The 18,736-nt window shown below is 44.4% G+C and overlaps 1 protein-coding gene and 1 pseudogene across 8 annotated transcripts in view; both read left to right on the top strand.

Moving 5' to 3' along the window:
• The window catches only part of Cacna1e (calcium voltage-gated channel subunit alpha1 E), a 304,265-nt gene that overhangs the window by 271,953 nt on the left and 13,576 nt on the right, over nt 1–18,736 (top strand). For 6 of the 8 annotated variants that reach the window (XM_032914636.1, XM_032914632.1, XM_032914635.1 and 3 more), the window contains 6 exons: nt 3,409–3,500; nt 3,967–4,132; nt 10,718–10,845; nt 15,630–15,726; nt 17,644–17,749; nt 18,574–18,681. In XM_032914636.1, the coding sequence (XP_032770527.1) occupies nt 3,409–3,500; nt 3,967–4,132; nt 10,718–10,845; nt 15,630–15,726; nt 17,644–17,749; nt 18,574–18,681 (697 nt within the window). Of the gene's footprint in view, nt 1–3,408; nt 3,501–3,966; nt 4,133–10,717; nt 10,846–13,750; nt 13,848–15,629; nt 15,727–17,643; nt 17,750–18,573; nt 18,682–18,736 lie in introns of all 8 variants that reach the window. The other 2 variants (XM_032914633.1, XM_032914640.1) reach the window with 1 other exon arrangement.
• On the top strand, nt 6,798–7,740 carry LOC116911527 (annotated as a pseudogene).

Raw genomic sequence — 18,736 nt, 5'->3', positions numbered from 1 at the left:
AATCATACACACCCCTAAGTGTGTTACTAGAGGGACTATATTCAATGCAGTCATCACAAAACAGAAAACCTATGGTGGTTTGAATGAAAATAGCCCCCATACATCCGTAGAAAGTAGCACTATTAGAAGATGTGGCCTTTTGGATGAAGTGTGTCACTGTAGGGGTGACCTATAGGCATTGAGGTGTAAGGAGTTCAAGCCGGTTCCCTTCCTGCTGCCTGTGATCCAGATATAGAATTCTCAGCTCCTTCTCCTGCACCACATCTGCCTAAACACTGCCATGTTTCCTTCCATATAGAGTCCATAATGGAGTCCATAATGGAGTCCGTAATGGACTAAACCTCTAAACTGTAAGCCAGTCCCAATGAACTATTTTCATTTATAAGAGTTGCCAAGGTTATGATGTCTTCACAGAAACAGAAACCCTAACTAGGACAAAAGTTGGAATGGGGTGTTTCTGTGATGGGCCTGACCATGCTTTTGTTTGGAGAAATGGAGTCTTTGGATTAGAAAAGCATTTGAATGCTTTAAGTGGGGCTTAAAAGGCCTAGTAGAACATGAAGATGGTGGTGCAAAGGGTGATTTGTACCATGGGACCCTGGCTCAAGAGGTTTCAAAGGAGAAAAATGTTAGTATGTAGCTGAGAGGCTGTTCTTATGATATTTTGGCAAAGAATGTGACTGCCTTTTGTTCTCGCCCAAAAAAGTTTGCCTGGGGCTAAAATGAAGAGTTTTTGGATTAATTTCATTGGCAGAAGAAATCTCAAAACAGCCTAGTATTAACTCTGTCCTGTGGTTGTTAGTGTTCACTCCTGTGAAGATCTGTAGTGAAAAGGAGCAAGCTGAAAAGGGAAAACTATAAAATTTACAACTTGATGGAAGAGGCATCAGGAAGTGGAATGGATCTAAATCCCATGTTCAAGGAGATAAAGAAAAGCCAATTATTAAATAGAATACAAGGAGTGGTGATCTCTGAGTAATAACCCACCCCCAGTCAGCTAAGCTTCAAACTCGTGAAAAGGAATTAAAGAAAATTGAGAAGGAATTAAAGAACTGCTTAGGTCCAGGTGCAGTGACGTAGGCCTTTAATCCCAGCACTCTGGATACAGAGGCAAGTGGATCTCTCAGTTCAAGGCCAGACTGGTCTTCAGAGTGAGTTCCAGGGCAGCCAAGCTTAGGCAGTGAAGATAACCATCAGAAACAGAGAGTTGAAAATACAAGAGCCCTGCACAAATAGAAGGTCCAATGGATAGGAGGAGTAAGCTATTAGATAGATATCAAGGGCAACCAGATGGATCTAAAAGACAACCCACAACCCGTTATGCTGCACTTTTAAAGTCCTCTCAGAAGACGACATTTTTGCAGAACAAATAAGTTATTTGTCATTTGTGGGGAGGGGGTTATGTGCACAGGATGTTAGAAGAGATGCTGTTGGCATTAGCTCTGTAGCTGTCCAGCTGTGTGGAGTGGGTTAAACACAAGCAGAGCCTTCCAGTTCTGCATTTAATTCCAAGTGAAAATGGATGGAAGCCTAGACTTTCCTGCAGCTTTCAGAAGTGCCCCTTCTTCCTCTTTCATAGCCTCTGGTATAGGAGATGTAGGTGGTAACAGGCTGGGAGGGTGTAAAAAGAAAATGCAAAGGAATTTTAAGACCCACCACTTCTGTAATAAATATCCATTTGGGGCTTAAAAATTATCTTAGAAAATATTCAAAGTAGCTATGCTTTCTTTGACAATTACACTAACATCATGTTGACAAAATCGCAGTGCACTCCCCAACAGCTTCATGGAGCACTTGAGAAAAGTCATAACCGGGACAGTTAATGATGCTGCTACGAGAGTCCCAGGGAGAAAAGGTCCTGTGAAGTGTGCAGATGTGACACACAGGGCGCAACTTGCAGATCTTTAGCTAAGGAAATGAGGCAAGAGAGAAGGAAATTTAAACTGGTTACGGATGTACAACAGTCACCTCAGGAAGTATACAGGATGAAGGAGGTTGGGCTGCTTCTGTGGGGTTTTTAAAAGTCATGTGTCTCTTGAGGAACCGCCTCTTTCTTATCTGTTCCTTCAATTCTTCCCTCTGCTGCCTGGCTTGCCACCTCCGTTCTCCCTGAAGACAAGTAGTATTTGGGTTTTGAAAAAAAACAGCAGTGAGAACAAATTCCCAAAGCAGGTGTCAGTGGGAGTTACTTGAGCAAAATAGCTGGGGGCAGAGACTGTTCCTCAATTGCACACTCTCAAAACTGTTAGGGGAAAACGTGTTCCATTTAGCATACATCAAATAAACAGAAGCATGCTAAATGTAGGCTGGAAACCATCTCAGATAGGTAGAAGAGTGACCCTTGAAGTTGTCAGTTGTGCCAGGACTGACTTAGAAGGCTTGATCCTGACCTCTGAAGCACAGGCAGATGAAGAGAGTGCGCCCTTCTCATTGGAGCATCTTGGAATTATTGTCAGAGTTTATCTCTGTGTGTGCATACATACTGCTAAGTGTCACCCCTTTTTTTATGTCAGTGATCAGAGCCCAGCAGTACATAACGCATAACGCTCTCTCTCTCTCTCTCTCTCTCTCTCTCTCTCTCTCTCTCTCTCTCTCTCTCTCTCTCCAGGATTACTTGTTTTCTTTTCCATTCTTTCTCTCTCTACTCACTCTGTCCTTTGATTTTCCTCTCTGGTACAATGGACTAAAACTAAGACCCCACGTATCTAAGTTAGGGCTATGTCTTCAGCCCTTCTTTTTCAGGTGCCCAATTATCCTTCCTTCATCCTACTACCTGGATTTTGTTTTTAGCTTACACCTAAGTGACCTAGTTCAGTGAGATTTATATCAGTCTGATGCTGCATGTATGTTCATTTCCATTGGTTATGCATTAAGATAACAGACTTCTGAGACTTTGATCTCTAAATAAGAATACATCTAATCACTTTACATATTGTAGGATAGCTTCTGCCCAAACCATAAATGACATCCTTGGCAGATAAAGATATTCTCTCCATGATTATCAGATATGGGGGAAAGAGTGGTGACTTTATGTGTGTCCTCTTGTTGAGCAATGTCTTTGGTAGATTGCATGGGTACCATGAGCCTAAATTGCAGCTCCAATTTAAGCGTAGGAGAGGCCGTGTATGTGCAGAATGATTTTTAAATTTTGCATTCTATGTACTGCTTGAATATTGTGAGCATTAGTCCCTTTTGCTGTACTGGAGCAGTGGGGGAGGTAATTAGTTTCCATTTCAGGCCAAGAACATGGTGTTGGTCAGCTCTCTCACTACAGGTTATCTGTTTCAGAGCCCAGCATCCAGAAGTCCTGCTCGTACTTTATCTACCCTGCCTGCGTGTCTAATGACCATGTGCTGGACATGTGACACAACTCAATTCTGCTCATTGATTTCTCTTATCTCCTCCAAGGTGTTTGGAAACATAAAGTTAGATGAGGAGAGTCACATCAACCGGCACAACAACTTTCGGAGTTTCTTCGGGTCTCTCATGCTGCTTTTCAGGTACCTGGATGGACAACTGTTCAAGTTGGAGACCTCATGGTCTTCAGCTGCCAAGGGGGGAGAAGCCCCTGGAGGGAGAAAGCTGACGGCCTCTTGATATAATTCTGATTTGCTGTTCTTATTAGGATATGCAGTGGAAAGAGACCATGCCTTAATCGAACCTCCCTGTGATTTAGAAATTTCCGTCACTGTCTTTGACTCAGTAGTTCCTCTGTGTGTTTCAACTTGTCCTCAGGGATTCTGGGAGGGGAGAGGCGCATAGCTTCTGATGCGAACAGTTTAAGACCTGAAACTTTGAGTAGCTATGTTTATGTGGGGTCTTGGGGTCCTACCACTATTTCTCTACTATCAGATTAGACCCTCAACAGATGGAGAAATGGTGGGTGGGGAGGAAGAACAAGAAAGGGACCCAGGGTGGGATGGGACATAAAGACTTCTTTTAACCAAGATGGATTTCTGTGTTCAGGAGCGCCACAGGGGAGGCTTGGCAGGAGATTATGTTGTCATGTCTGGGCGAGAAGGGCTGTGAGCCTGACACCACTGCACCCTCAGGGCAGAATGAGAGTGAGCGCTGTGGCACTGACCTGGCCTACGTTTATTTTGTCTCCTTCATCTTCTTCTGCTCCTTCCTGGTAAGTAAGAATTTGCCTTTATTGGTGGTGTGCCTGATAGAGTGAAGTCTCCCACAGTGTATGCACATGTTCTCCTCTGCCTCTCTTCATTCCCTTGTTCCTGATCCCTCACATATATACTCACCCTCCAAGCTATAGAAGAATTAAATCATTGCCTTTGGAGGCCAAAGTGCTCCTTAGAATCTTTGCAAGGAGAGTGATTCTTGTTGGTTAAGGTCTTTTTGGCTTCAAGGAGAGAGGCCTTGAGAGACTGGATGAGGACTTGAAGGTAGGAACGGAGCACCAAGCTTCTTGTTGATCGGGAGCTACTGGGGTAACCCCTGTCTCCTTTGTGGCATGTGTAGTTTATTTAATAGCTAAGACTTGTATCTGTTTGGGAGATTTTGTTTTTTTTTTTTTAACTGTTTCTGAAAAGGTACCTTGAAAATCGAGGCTTATAGGGTTAATCAGAGGTAACTAATGGTCACATGCACTGTAATTGATGTGGTTTTTCTCCTGGTGCCATTGAATTGGATGGCAGTTGGCAAGTGTTCTGGTGTGAAAACATGATTACTTTGGCTGTTAGTGGATATTGAGGAGGATATGTAAAACATTCCCACTTAGCGAAGTGATAAGAGATCTGAAATGACCTCTGAGTTCCTTCTTTTGGAGAAAGCATCCAGAAATGTCTTCCCTACAACATCAGGTTAGCAGTGATGGATGGAATAAATACATGCGGTGCCACCAGGTCGATACAAAGGTCACTGTAGTCCTTCTGACTCTCAGAACATCCCTCAGCTCAACTTTACTGCAAATGCCACTGGCTGTCCAAAACTATATAACACTAAACTAATGCTATTGCTCACACGCGGTCAATTCCATGGCTGTGCATTGAAAAGTAACTTAACTGTTTCATGCCCAGTCATTTCTCTTTCAGGGGACAGAGACATCTGACAATTCAGCTTTCCAGTGAGAGCCAGGGGTCTGCAGAAAGACCATTCTGCCTGGTACATGGGATAATGTAGGGAGTAAAGAGACTCTGGGAGTCCCCTCCTCGCTTTTGGTTTTGATTTTGTTGCTATTTAGCCTAGGCTAAAGCACTTCCTCTTGTATAGCATCTTTACCATGGTATAAACAAGTCGTGAAAGGGCCCGGGAGATAGCTCAGCGGATAATGGCATTTGCTGTTTGAAAAGAGAATCTGTGTTTCAATTCCCAGAACCCATGTAAAAAGCTGCAGGCATACCTGCTGGGGGTAGGGGATGAGGATGAGGGTGGGGGATACAGGATCACTGAGGCTTGCTGGCCATCAGCCTAGCTCCAAGTGCAGTGAGAAAACCTGTCTCAAAGGGATAAGACAAAGTGTGATAGAGCAAAGCACTCAGCATTCTGCTGTGGCCTCTGTCTGTCTACCATCCATGCACTCACACATACACATGGGCACCTGTACACATGCACATACACTCACCTCATGCTTGTCAGCAGTAGTATATGCACAGGAAGATAACACATGCATTTTTAATACACTTCTATGGGTGTGAAGCAGTTTTCCAATGGAAAAGAACACAGAACCATTTCTAAATCTGAAAGTACAATGTATAATGAAAATAACTGATACATTTACATCTATCTTCAACCCATTTTTTTTGTCAAGTGGCCACTCATGATGGACACTGAGCTAGGCACCAGAGTAGAACTGTCAACAAGACCCACTCTTTGTGACCACCAGCAAATAAGAAACCAACATACAGAGGATTAATACTCATCAATAAGAATAAATTGGAACAGAAAGAGGGGACACGTAGACCTCTCCATTTTACCTTATATAGTTTAAATGTTTAATGATAAATATTTAAAAGAAACCAGAGTTAAAAGTGGAAAATTAATTGGAGGCTATATGGTTACTTTTAGAATTGTGAGACAGAGGGTGCTACATAATTCACATTAATGTTATTTTTAATGAGGCTATATTCAGTGTGAGACGATCTGCCTTCGAGTCACAGCCCTACAATAAGACCGACTTTGTGACCTTGGGCAAGTCATAAACTGCTCATATCAAACCAACCACTCAACAGAGATTTCTGAGGTTCTTTGATATGCCAGGCCACGTGCTGAGAGCTAAGAATGCAGTTACAAATCAGAAGCATTTCTTTTCTCAAAGAGCTAATGGTAATTAAAACTTCCTTATGAAGGACTGGAAGGATCATGAAAACCAAGAGTAGATATTAACGTGCACGGCACACCGTTAAAGGACGCACAATGAAGCCCCACATTGGGACGAAGCAATAGCAATGTTAATAGTTTTTATTAACATTAATGATAAGTGCCCTGAAAGGAGTGTATACACAGAAAACAGTCATAATCCAGGCACTGGTTGAATAAATTCACTGTGGCTCAAATCTCAGTGACAGAGAGGCCTGTGTTGGGTTCAGCTATATGAAAGGGCAGTTCTCAAACAGCAACGGATGAGGTTTTCTCTGCCATGTCAGTGAAGTCTGAAGGAAGCTGTCATGCTTGTTCTGATGGCCTGACACTGGCTCATTCCTGTATCAACTGACGGATGTCCTTCACCCTAATATAGGAAGAGAAGACAAATGGACCTTCAGTATGCTGCCATTTGTAGCATAGGTAGCAGGAAAGAGAAACCGTGATGGAATGGCCCTGTGGTGAACGAAGGCACAGGGCTAATGAGGGAAGTGAGTGAGTAAAGTCCTAGTGCCCTCAGAGGCGCCCGGTACCCTCCCCTTCCAGGCTTGAGGCAATGAGTGGAAAGACAATAGAGGTGCTTCTCCCCATCCCCCAAGATCAGCCTCGGCTCTCCAGTCCCAGCCTGGGGGTCCTCAACACACCTAGCTTCAGCCACCTTCAGAGCTTGTCCCCAGTGCGTTGAAGTAAGACAGCTGGCAGAACTCAACAAAAATCTAGTGAAAGACTTTTCAGCAGGTTTAGTAGACGACAATGATCTCTGTGGTTGGGAAGTCCTTATATTGGTCCTCCAGATACACTTTGTGAAGGTGGTGTCTTTAAGGCTCATCTCACTTTCCCAAATGTTTATCCCCTCCAGTCTCCTAAGTTGAAATTCATTACAGAGGTTTGGCACCCAAACATTGATTAAAAAATGGCGATGTTTGCATTTCTATTCTTCATGAGCCTGGGGAGGATAAATAGGAGAAGCCAGAGGAACGCTGGCTGCCAATCCATACTGTGGAGACCATCATGATTTGTGTCATTCCTATGCTGGCAGATCCTAATGGAGACTCACCTGCCAATGTAGATGCTGTGAAAGAATGGGGGGAAGACAGAAATGGAGAATTTAAAAGGAAAGTTGCCCACGGTGTAAGAAAAAGCCAAGAAATTGCTTTTGAGTGATGTTTATTCAATAGCTAGTGACTGCACTTACTTCAGGGTCTCCAACTGAGAAACATGGCACTGTTTGTCCTGCACTCTACCCACCTATTGCTGGACTTCTGCTGTAACAAGTTGGCAAACTCTGGCTGGAAGTGGGCTGCAATAAAACCTGCCAGTCATTAATGCTGACAAGAGCCTAACAAGGGCCAACTTACAAATGATTACGCATTTTGAATTCTAATGAACTGTTTTAACCTTCAAGAAGAATTGTAAAGACCTGTACATAGCACAACATGATCCAGATTTTATATATATATATATATATATATATGTATATATATATATGCTCTTCATGTATATATACACATGTTCATACACAAACACATCTTGTACCAAATAATGCTGCCTTGTAGTAGAATAAGAATTGTGTGACTTCTGAAAGACTTTAGCAGGTCTTCTTTTCCCATTCATCGTTTTTTTATCGGTTCAAGAAGATTCCTTAAAGCATGTCAGGAATTAAGCCAATGAGGATTAAAAGTTTCCTTATAATTTCTTTTAAACTGTTGAGTCTTTCATTACACTCCGTTACTAATCTTTTTATATTTTCTTTGTTTTGGCATACTCCCCTTCCCTTTTATCTCTTCTACCTGCCAGGAAGTTCTCAAATCATTTAGTTAAAATACTGAAATACTAGTAAAGTACTTGGTTTTCACAATGACTTCGGAGGTGGGGGGTCATCACTAGGTGCTTTGTCCTTTCTGTACCCTGATTCACCCATCTCTTTGATTGGATGTGGCCATAACATTTCCTGCCTGTTGAGAGCAGAACTTTAAAAGAAAACAAAAATCTAAAGTCTGTTCTAAGTTCATCTTAGTGAAATTTATTCCAAATAATACAAAAGTCCAGATTTGGTTTTATTTTTGCCCTTGATATTAATATTAAGGTTGGATGAATAGAGCATGCTCAGCTACAGTATTCCTATATCTGGGATTGCTATGAAAAATGATATTCATCCTATTCCCCTTCTCCTTAGCCCATATTTGTTTCTTCTTACAGCAGATTTTCCTCACCTATTGTACAAAGAAATTGCAATGTATATTTTCATATAATTTGATTGTGGAATTTTGTCACCTTATGTAGTGAGTTCTTCCAAAATATTTTTTTTCCAATTAAAAAAAAAAGAGGGACCATGGCTATTAGGACATGCCCAGCCTTCTCCATGTTGCAAAGACTACTGCAATTGTGCCTTTCCTGTGGACTTTCTCCGTAGCCTAGAGACTCTGCCTGCATATCTGGCAAGCCCATGAAGGCAGCCATTTAACCTAGGAATCTGCAACAGAGATTTCTGTTTTCATTTCCACAACCATTTTATTTCTACCAGGCAGGAACCTTGAATTTGAAATGAAAGAAAGCCCAGCTAGATATATCTTAAACAAAATAAGATTTTACAGGTACCTGTCATTGGGGTGTCCTAGGGCAAGGCAAGTTTAAGCAATGAGGCTCAAATGGCAACACCAGGATAAATTTTAGTTTCCCTTTTCATCCTTCTCTGTTCATAAATCTTTCCCTCAAATGCCACCCCCCACCTTCTGATGCCTATCAGGCAGCTGTCGTACCAACTCCAGATCTTCCATTTTCTCATGTCCATAAGAGAGATGGCCATGTCTTTACCACTTCATTGGCTTTTGTTGAATCTCCACTCATTGTGAGCTAAGGAAAAATAGGATTCAATGACTGGGTGAAGCCTAGGTCACAGGATGGTGCCTCCATTGGACTATAGTAGTAGGACAGGCAAGGGCCTGTACTAGGAAGAATACAATCAATGGCACCCCAGAAGCACACCACAGAGCTGTTGACTGGTCAATTGTCCTTGTTACTGTCCTTGTGAATGATTTGGTCCCAGGAGCATACCATTCTCCCCCTGGTTCTACATCTAACTTCTACACCATTACCAACGTTACATCTAAAGACAAATATCTCTTTGCTTGCCTACAGAGTAGTCTGTACTACAGATCATTAGACTCTCTAGCCCATGGGCTAATCTGATTTGCCACCTGTTTTCGTATGGTTTATGAACTATACATTTTACAGTCTTAAACGAGGGAGAGGCAAAACAAGAGATGAATAATCTTTTCATGGCATGTGGAAATTACATGAAATTCATATCCCAGTATCCATAAGCGAAGCTTCCTTGGAACCCAGCCACGCTCGTTGATATTTCTAATGCTTTGGGTGATGAAATACCAGAGCTGAATATCTCAAACAGAGACAGAATGGCCCATAAAGCATACAAGAATGTCTGGCTAGTTGGCTGGTCTTGGTTCAGACTATATAGCATGGTAACCTGCTGCTTCTGTGATTTGGCACTTGGCCCTAGCTATTCTAACTCTCCTTACAGATCCCTAGGTCTGTCCCTGCTCCTCCGTATCTCTGTGAACATTCATGCTACCTCCCCTGCCTAAGGCACTGTCTTCTGTGCTTATGTGATCTGGTAAATAAGACCTGCTCCATCATGCTTCAGCTCAAAATTCTAATGACTTCCACAGGGTATGTTAGCTACTAGAAATTTCCTTGATAGAATTTTCTGTCTCTACAGTCATGTGAACGTGCTGCTTCCATGGACGTCATGACTTGCAACCTTTTTCTGTTTTTCATATATCTCTGTCTTTTCTAAATACTAGATACATCTTCAAGAGTCGTCTTATAATAAAATCTGGTGAAGGCCTGTTTTGCTTTAAGCACCATGCTAGGTGTGAGGGTCTATGTCTAGACTAGCACTTTCTTACCTCATATCCCAGCACCTCCAGCACCTGAGTCAGTGAGTTTGGCGAATACTGGGTACAGAGTAGAGAACTGACCCGTGCACAGCTTCACCCAGGGAGCACAATCTTTAGCTCCGTGGCTCTCGCTGTGCTCTTTGGTGGGGGGCTCTTTTTGTGAAGCAGGATGAAGGATGGAGAGGGAATGTTGCTATCTGGCCTTGACTTTCTCTAGCTTTAAGAATATGGAAACCTCTGTTCCCTCTGCTGCCATAAGAACAAATCAAACAGGTAATGACAGTGGATGAAGTGTTGTGCAAACAAAAAGCGGCATTGAAGGTAAACTTATAAAGCCCACACGATGAGCTGCATAGTGTGAGTAATGACAATGAGTTGTGTTGAGCAAGATCTCCAAGCTTCACCCAAGAACTTTGCCTTGAAGCCTGTCAATCTGGTTCCTGATCTCTGCCCTAAGTTTCTCCTAACTCTCTTCCCTCCAGATGCTCAACCTGTTCGTGGCTGTTATCATGGACAACTTTGAGTACCTGACTAGAGATTCGTCCATCCTGGGGCCTCACCACTTGGATGAATTTGTCCGTGTCTGGGCAGAGTATGACAGAGCAGCATGGTGCGTAGGCCTTTCAGCTACCCAGAGATTGGGGGCTTCTAGATCAGAGTCACTCAAATACTTGCCTGTTATAAAAGGAAAGGAAACACCTCTTGGTTCTATCTCACAGAAAAGGCACTGGTATCAAGCCATTCACCAAAGTCTTCCTGGGCATTCTGTACCTCGTCTTTCCTTCTGTGGCAGGCTGTACCCTTGCTTACCAATTTCATTTTACTCTAGATGGACTACACAATCAGGGCAGCTTCCAACCTCCTCCCTTTTTGCTATGAGTCACCAGAGACTGAGATAGGAGGTTTGGGGCCAATGGGACATATCTGGCCACCATGATCAGTGGCATTAGTGCTTTTCCTCCTCATTCTTTTTCAGTATATACAGTTAAATAAAACTCTGATGTTATATTTCAAATAGTCAAATAGGTGGTCCTTCCAACAGATGCCCTCTAGACTTGTGGGCTTTTATCACACGAAACTGGGTTAAATGGCAGGAACTGCAGGGCTGAACTCTTTGCTTTCTTTCACTGTCCAATAGTTCGGATGTGACGTGACATCTAGACTTTAGAGCACCTGCCAGTTAAGTTTGGTTCATTGCTTTTACAAATGAGGTTTTATAGAGGTGCAGTTACAGCCATTTGTTTTACCTATTGTCTATGGCTGTTCTTGCTCTATAGTGAATAATTGGGATAAAGATGGTCTGACCTTCCAGTTCTAAATATTTACTATTAAACTATTGTCAGAAACTTCACTCTTAAAAAAATCTTTTGACCCCTGTTTCAGAAACAGTGACAGTGTTTTAGCCCTTGCTGATGAGGACAGGATGACAGTCTATGACTGAAAAGCTTTGCTGGTCCAGGCCAACTTAGCTCCTGGGACTTCACTCACCACTCTCCACATTCTGGTCCCCCTCTGAAAATACTTCAGGAAATGCTATTCTTCACAGGAGTGGACCACGTTGCTTCCACCTGATACTCCCTTCACGATGTGCAATTCTTCCCCAAATCTACCAAGCCGTGAATCTGCTACACCTGGGGTTAACTGTTTTCAGGGTGGATGGGTGAATTAGAATTCCTTTTCCCTCTGTAATAATGATCTAGGCCATGGGGCTATGTAGATCCCTCCTGTTACAGCGGCTAAGCATAGATTTTTCCTTTCTGGACTCAGTTTCCAACGAAGAGTTTAAGTGTGCAACTGGCAGTAGCTTGGAAGACAGTGATGTTCAGCCTGAATCGTATCAGTTTTCTCACTTTGGACAAGGGATATAACCATCTATCCTGGCGTGTGTTTCTAAGCATGTTATTATATCATGCATACTACTGCTAGGTACTTGACAACAATGGTATGTGAATGCACCTCAGAAATGAAGAGAATTGCCATCTATAAAGCATTTATGGCCTTGATTTTGGATACCTATCCACTCACCTAACTGAAGAGAAACTATCTGCTACCAAAGGATGGCGCTGCACTTCTAGCCTCACTCGGATGTCCTTGGCTCTCAGAATCAACATTTTCTTTGTGTTTATTTCCTCTGTGGCTCTAAATTCCAAGTGCACAAAGATGCCCCAGCTTTCATGCATTTGCCGGGAAAAGGTTCCAACAGGACTTGGTCACATGAGAAAAAAAAAAAAAACCAGAGAGGAACTCCTGTCATTTTGAATGTCTGGAGAATTACTAAATTTTCTGGTTACATTTTAACTGGCTTTCTCAATGGAATAAGGTTCTTGAGAAGAAATCAGCAAAAGTGCAATGAGTCAGGGTCTTCATATGAAGTACCGACAATGGGTTGAAAGCCACTATTTACTACACTTAAAAATAAATTGACACATGGTTACTTTTCCATCATTTCACGGGGTAAGAGACTGGACATACTGGTAAGCTACTGTCTGGAAAGAGACAAGGCAAGTCAGCACCAAGTCAGGAAAAGGCTAGAAAGAGTGAAGCTGAAGAAATGTGTGCTTTGATATGGCTTCCCAAAAGTATGCTTAGATGGAGGTAGTGTTCGCATCATTTCTATGGGAACGCCTGGCCTGGTCCAGGGTGCATCTAGACCTTCAGAGCCCGCCATGGCTTCCTTGTTCTAGTCCCTGACAGCAAAGATGTTTTAAACACTGAGAATTAATCCTGTGTCAATTTTTCCTTTTCCACAAGAAGCCAGAAGTCTCTTCTTGAAGGTTCCTAGAAGAAAGGGCTATCGAAAAAGGGTCACAGTGTTCCTGGAATTCTGCAGGATCAATCTGAAACCTGCGTGGCTGGAATGGAGCTGCAGGGAAAGATTTCTGGGGCATCTTCCCAGATTGTGTTTTGGACATGGATCCCAGCAGGCTCCTGTGGAATAGAGGAGAGTTTACCCAAGCTGAACTCAGTATATGTCACAGAGAGATCCAAAGTCCTTCCAAATTCTCTCATGCAAACTCTGTTTCTTGCTAATTAGCCTAGTGGGAAATTTGTCTCTCACAGTCTACAGAAACATGCTGACTCCCCATTGCCCCTGACAGGTGGCCTGGAGTAATTGCCTGTAATGAAAGCAAAAGGAGTTCTGTAGTCCACACATTGGCAACCTGACATCTGCTCTGGACAGTGGCCGGAGACAAACTGGTTGCCTTTTTGCTCTTAGAAGCCTAGCTGGAGCTTGAGCTCCTCGGGCCAGGCGTGAGCCACACAGGTATTTCTGGGTACTTTAGGCATTACATAGTTACTTTTGATAGTAGATTGGACTCAGAGTTTCTGAGACAATTGGAACAGTAGTTTGGCAAGGCAGTAGTTCTGTAGTTCTCATCATTCTGGTCTGATTTTGTCAGGCACCAATAAACTGCTCTTACCTCTTTAGGGGGCAGTCCCTTCAGGGAGAAGCCATCGTTTCTTCCCCATTCTTTTCTGAGTATCTTATTAACCCACCTGTGCTTTCTTTACAGCGGCAGGATCCCGTATAAGGATATGTACAAATTAGTGCGGGTCATCTCGCCTCCTCTGGGCCTGGGAGAGAACTGCCCCTACAGGGTGGCTTGCAAGGTTTGCCTCCCAGTCCTCAGCCATGACCTGCAGTGGGCTGCAGCATCTAACCCTCTCCGCCCTCTGCTCCACCACCACTGCACCACATGAGGGAACCTTCATGTTGCTTTCCTTTGAGTTTAAAGAGGCCCAACCCTTCCCAGAACCAGCAGCTGCCATGTAGGAAGAAGGGCACATTTTATGGTGAAGGCAAAAGAGAGTTAAAGACCTAATACAAAGGCCATTAGAGTCTCTCCGGAGACATATACATACACTGTTGTGCGCCCACACATACATCCCCCAGTTTACCTTAGCTTGTACGTTCTACCAAGGGACTTCTCCCTTCTCTGGGATACAGAAATCCGTTAATCAAGCTAAAGAGTTCTGGTTTCCCTTTAGAAGATCTTCCTTCTCATTTAACCACATGAGTCAAAGTGTGAACCTAGTCACCTCTACCCCTGCCATTCCCTCACAGATCCTGGGTGCCATTGCCAGGATCAGCGACAGAAACTGTGGGACAGAGAGGAAGAGGGCAACAGGTGAAAGTAGTTACATAGATTGGGAACTATTGGAGAATTTTACAGCACAGAGACTAAAATGACCTCAAACGACACAGAAGGACTTGAGCTAATTGTTTAATGCCTTTGGTGCCTTGCCTGCCAGTCACACTTGTAAAGGGCCTGCCATAATTGTCAAGTCACTCCTTCCTGGTTAGACCAACAGGTTCAGAGATGTAAGTTCAAACTCTGCATTACCCTGGATACTCTGTATCGTAGTCCCTCTACCAAGCCCAGGACTGCTAGATACAAATGCTGCTTCAGGCGCCATGGGAGCAAAGCGAAGCGCTGCTCAGGGCAGCAGAAGATACAGGCTCAGGAAGGATGTTTGCCTAGGAGATGGATGGAGCTGCCTTGGGATGGTGACCCTGATTCAGAACTCAGGAGGCTGAACAGCTGCCTCTGCTGAGACTCTTTAAACTCCACCCCAGTGAAACCCGCAGCCGCATGTGGGAGAGGGTAGCATGGCATGCAAGATGCTCTTCTTCCTCCTGGTTTTGTTTCTTCTGTCCCCAGCATGCCATCAACCTGGTGCATGCTGGGGAATAAAGAGCACTCTTGTTCACGGAGCCAGGTGGAAGCAACGGGGCTGACTTTCTGACCAGCAACCTCAGCCCACCACTTTCAACGCAAGCCGCCACCTCCTGCTGCACACACACCACAGAGGGGGGATACACGACGTTCTGCCTGTGGGTTCAGGGCAGGGGACAGGCCTGACTTCCAGGCCAGCAACCCAGCCCCCGTAGGGGCCAGAAGCTCCCACCCACCCACCCACGGCTGGAGCACCGTCTATCCGGTTTATACCGCTCACGCACAGCCCTGGGAATTGAAGACATGCTTGTGTTACTTTGGGGTTAGATGAGGTGAACCACAAAGCCAGTGCAGCACTACTCGAGGAGGAGTAAGTGAGCCCCACCCTCAACCCCTGTCAGCGCCTTCTGACTGCGTCAGAGGGACCAAAGGTTGTAACTAGTGTTCCCGGGTCTGTGTGGGGCGTGATATAAATCTGCACCAGGACGGAGTCACTTGTATGATTTGCCTTGATTAACAGGTCTCCTGTTCTTTTCCTGTTTGTCTATTTTGTTTGTTTTTCTTCTGTTCCCTGTATTACTTTGTTTTGGCTCTCTGGGAATGCTGTTCCTCTCTCCTCTGTGTCTGCATCCTTCCCTCCCCCCCCCTTTTCCTGTCCCTGCCACCCCTCCTGCCCCGCCCATGTCCCGCCCCTACTCACCACCCCCATGAGCAGTGGCCGCATCCATTACACTGAGATGTATGAAATGCTGACTCTCATGTCACCACCGCTAGGCCTCGGCAAGAGATGTCCCTCCAAAGTGGCCTATAAGGTAGACAACCCCTTCCTTTGTTCTGGGCTAGAGACCAACAGGAAATGGGATCCAGTTGTGGGGAGGACATACTCTGGGAGGAAGCTGGGTTGGGGGCATGGAGAGGGGAAGCAAGGATTAAGGAGTCAGGAAGGTTGATGAGGTAGAGTCATAAAGGATACAGGAGTGGTTCTCGTGCTGTTCACCGGGGATCTTTGACTGTGTTACTGTGTTCCTACACGTGTGTGGCTTCTTGTGAGTGGGTTACCAGACAGGCTGCTAAGTGGTGTGTTTCCTTTGAATGGAGGCAGAGTGGTGGCCGGGGAATAGTCGGATTGGCAAGAAGGAAGCCTAGAGCAAAAAAAAAAAAAAAGTTGAGGGAAAAAATGGTTTTACTCATAAATTAGGGAAATAATGGAGCAATCCCTAAGGATTCTTCTAGAAGAAGTTTTTAGAAGGAAAACTTGTAACAAATTTCTTCCCCTGTGGTACAGGAACAACGACATTGCTTCCTTCTAGACACAAACACAAAAGAGGAACATGTCTTCCATTTTTTCCAACTGACAAGAAGATAGCTTTCTTTCCCCATTGGCCAGCTACCCAGTGGCCTTAAAGAGGGCAACAGTGGACATGAGATTGGTTCAGTTAGCTCTGCTTTCTTAGCATGACCAAGTGGTGGGTAGACTCCTGGTGGTCACAGAGCACTGGTAGTTGTTTGAATGCTCACAACTTTGGGGCCAGGCATTTCCCTCACCAATCAGTAATAGTTACTATTAACTCCCTCGTGGTGTACAGAATGGCCCAGAAGTACTCACGAGCTTCCTCACTCACCTAAGTAACAAAGATGCGACTCAGATACAAACAAAGAACCTTTACACGCTAACATGTCTGTCTGTAGAGTTGCTTTAAGCAAGATGATCTAGTTGAGTATCAGTGTGGCTTTCAAACAACAGGCTCCAATCACTACCACCAGGATGACACATTCTGCCAGAGACCCTTCTGCTGCTACCTCCAAACCATCTTGCTCCAGAGAGTACCTCACTGGAATGTAGTCCTTAGGAACCCCCATCCCCAACTGCATAGCTCCTTGTACACAGCAGATGTGATGATAACGTTTCCGATATACGCAAGTATCGCACAGTAGGGAAAGAATTCCTGGAATTAGGCCCTGACAGAACGAACTGAGAGAGGAATGGGAAGAGAGTCTCACAAATTCCTAAAGCAAGATACTCTCTGAAAGTGGATTTGGCCATTTCAGTTGGATTCCTTCCTCTGGGTGAGGGGAACAGGGCCTGCCCACTCTGCTCCTGCCTGCACCCCCTTCTCTGACTCTGTCTCCCCTGCGCTCCTCATCCTCCTAGAGCCTGTTTGCACTCTCTCCCTGCTCCTCCTCATCCCTTCGATAAGTTGGACTTTCTGCATGTTCAATCATGTGCTGGCAAATTCCATCTTTTAAAGACTCAAAAAGGGGGCACCAGGATATATCTTTCAAGTGAGATGAACAGAGCCAAGTCTCTCCCCCATCTTTCCATTGATGTTGGGGGTGTTCGTGGGATAAGTAGGAAATAGAGAGCACCTCTCAGGGAGTGGAGCCACCTCTCAGAGCTGACTCTGTTCCCTAAGTGACTTCTTGAAGTCACTTCCCTTCCCTCTGGGAGATATTCATAGCACTCCCCATGGGAGGGGGTTCTAAAGAATGATTAGCAAATCCCCTTTCCTTGGAATTTGGCATCTAGGATTCCCTAGGTAAAATAGCAGCAAATGAGCTTTAGTGAGAAGCAGGGAAACCCAGGGTGGGATGGGGATGGGGAATCCTTGCCCTTCTTTTCTGTCTGTGCATTTAACCTCTACACTTTCCTTCCCTTTTTATTTTTAAACCAAGTTGTCTTTCAATATATTTGGTTTTTGCCTGCTCTTTCTCTTTTCTCTTCCACACAGAGGTTGGTCCTGATGAATATGCCAGTGGCTGAGGACATGACAGTCCACTTCACCTCCACACTTATGGCTCTGATCCGGACAGCTCTGGACATTAAAATCGCCAAAGGTCAGATTAGCAGGGGAAGGAAGGAAGGTTGCTCCCTATGCTATAACCTGTGCAGCCTGCTATAGGAGGGAGTTATCTGAACTTCTGTCTCGCCAGCCATGCTCCTGATAATGCCGTGACCTGGTTTTACCTCTAACTCAGTAGCTTGAAGACTTGCCCTATCTCTGGTAAAATAAATGACTCTATATCCCATGCCTGACATGTCCTAGCATTTCTAGAAATATTTGTTGAGCATAGAAATTTTAATTCTGTAATTTTTTCCATAAAGCATCATTTCTTCAAAGTCTTAGGAAGCTTCTGTAGCAGATGCCAACAGAGTGGACCCTGCAGCACTTTGCCCATCATGATTGCTAATTCAGTGGTCTGGGAGAGAAACAGTCTATGGCATCTATACAGACCTTGAGTCTTCCTTCTCCTGCCTTTTTAAAAATCAGGTCACTTAGACCGTACAGTCAGGGTCAGTGGAAGGAATGATGTGTATTAATGAAGCAGGAGTTTTCCTTATGGATGTCTTCATTTACCTCTCTGACGTATTGAGCACCCAAGAGGCTGTTAGAATCAGTAAGGAAGCTGATCTTGGTCTCAGCCTCAGATTACTGGGGAAGAATATGCCTGAGTCACTGAAAATAGGAGCCAAAGTGTATTCTGCTTCCTCAGCAGAAATGCTGGCATTGCCAGATCCTCTGTCACTCAGTGCCAAGATTTCCTCTCGTTATGTGAGGTGCCATGCTGATTCAGCTTCTACCCCCACCCACTCCCCAGTCTTGGTCGTCATTATTCTGTGCCTATTCTGATTGGGTTATTAATCGTTTATCTTATTCTAGGTGGTGCAGACAGACAGCAGCTAGACTCAGAGCTACAAAAAGAGACCCTGGCCATTTGGCCTCACCTGTCCCAAAAGATGTTGGATCTGCTAGTGCCCATGCCCAAAGGTGTGGTGGCTCCTCCTTCCAAGTGTGCTTGTCACTGTGGCCCAGCATGACAAGG

The sequence above is a fragment of the Rattus rattus genome, chromosome 10, assembly GCF_011064425.1.
Source record: "Rattus rattus isolate New Zealand chromosome 10, Rrattus_CSIRO_v1, whole genome shotgun sequence".
Lineage (NCBI taxonomy): Eukaryota > Metazoa > Chordata > Mammalia > Rodentia > Muridae > Rattus > Rattus rattus.
This window is presented reverse-complemented; position numbering and strand designations above follow the sequence as displayed.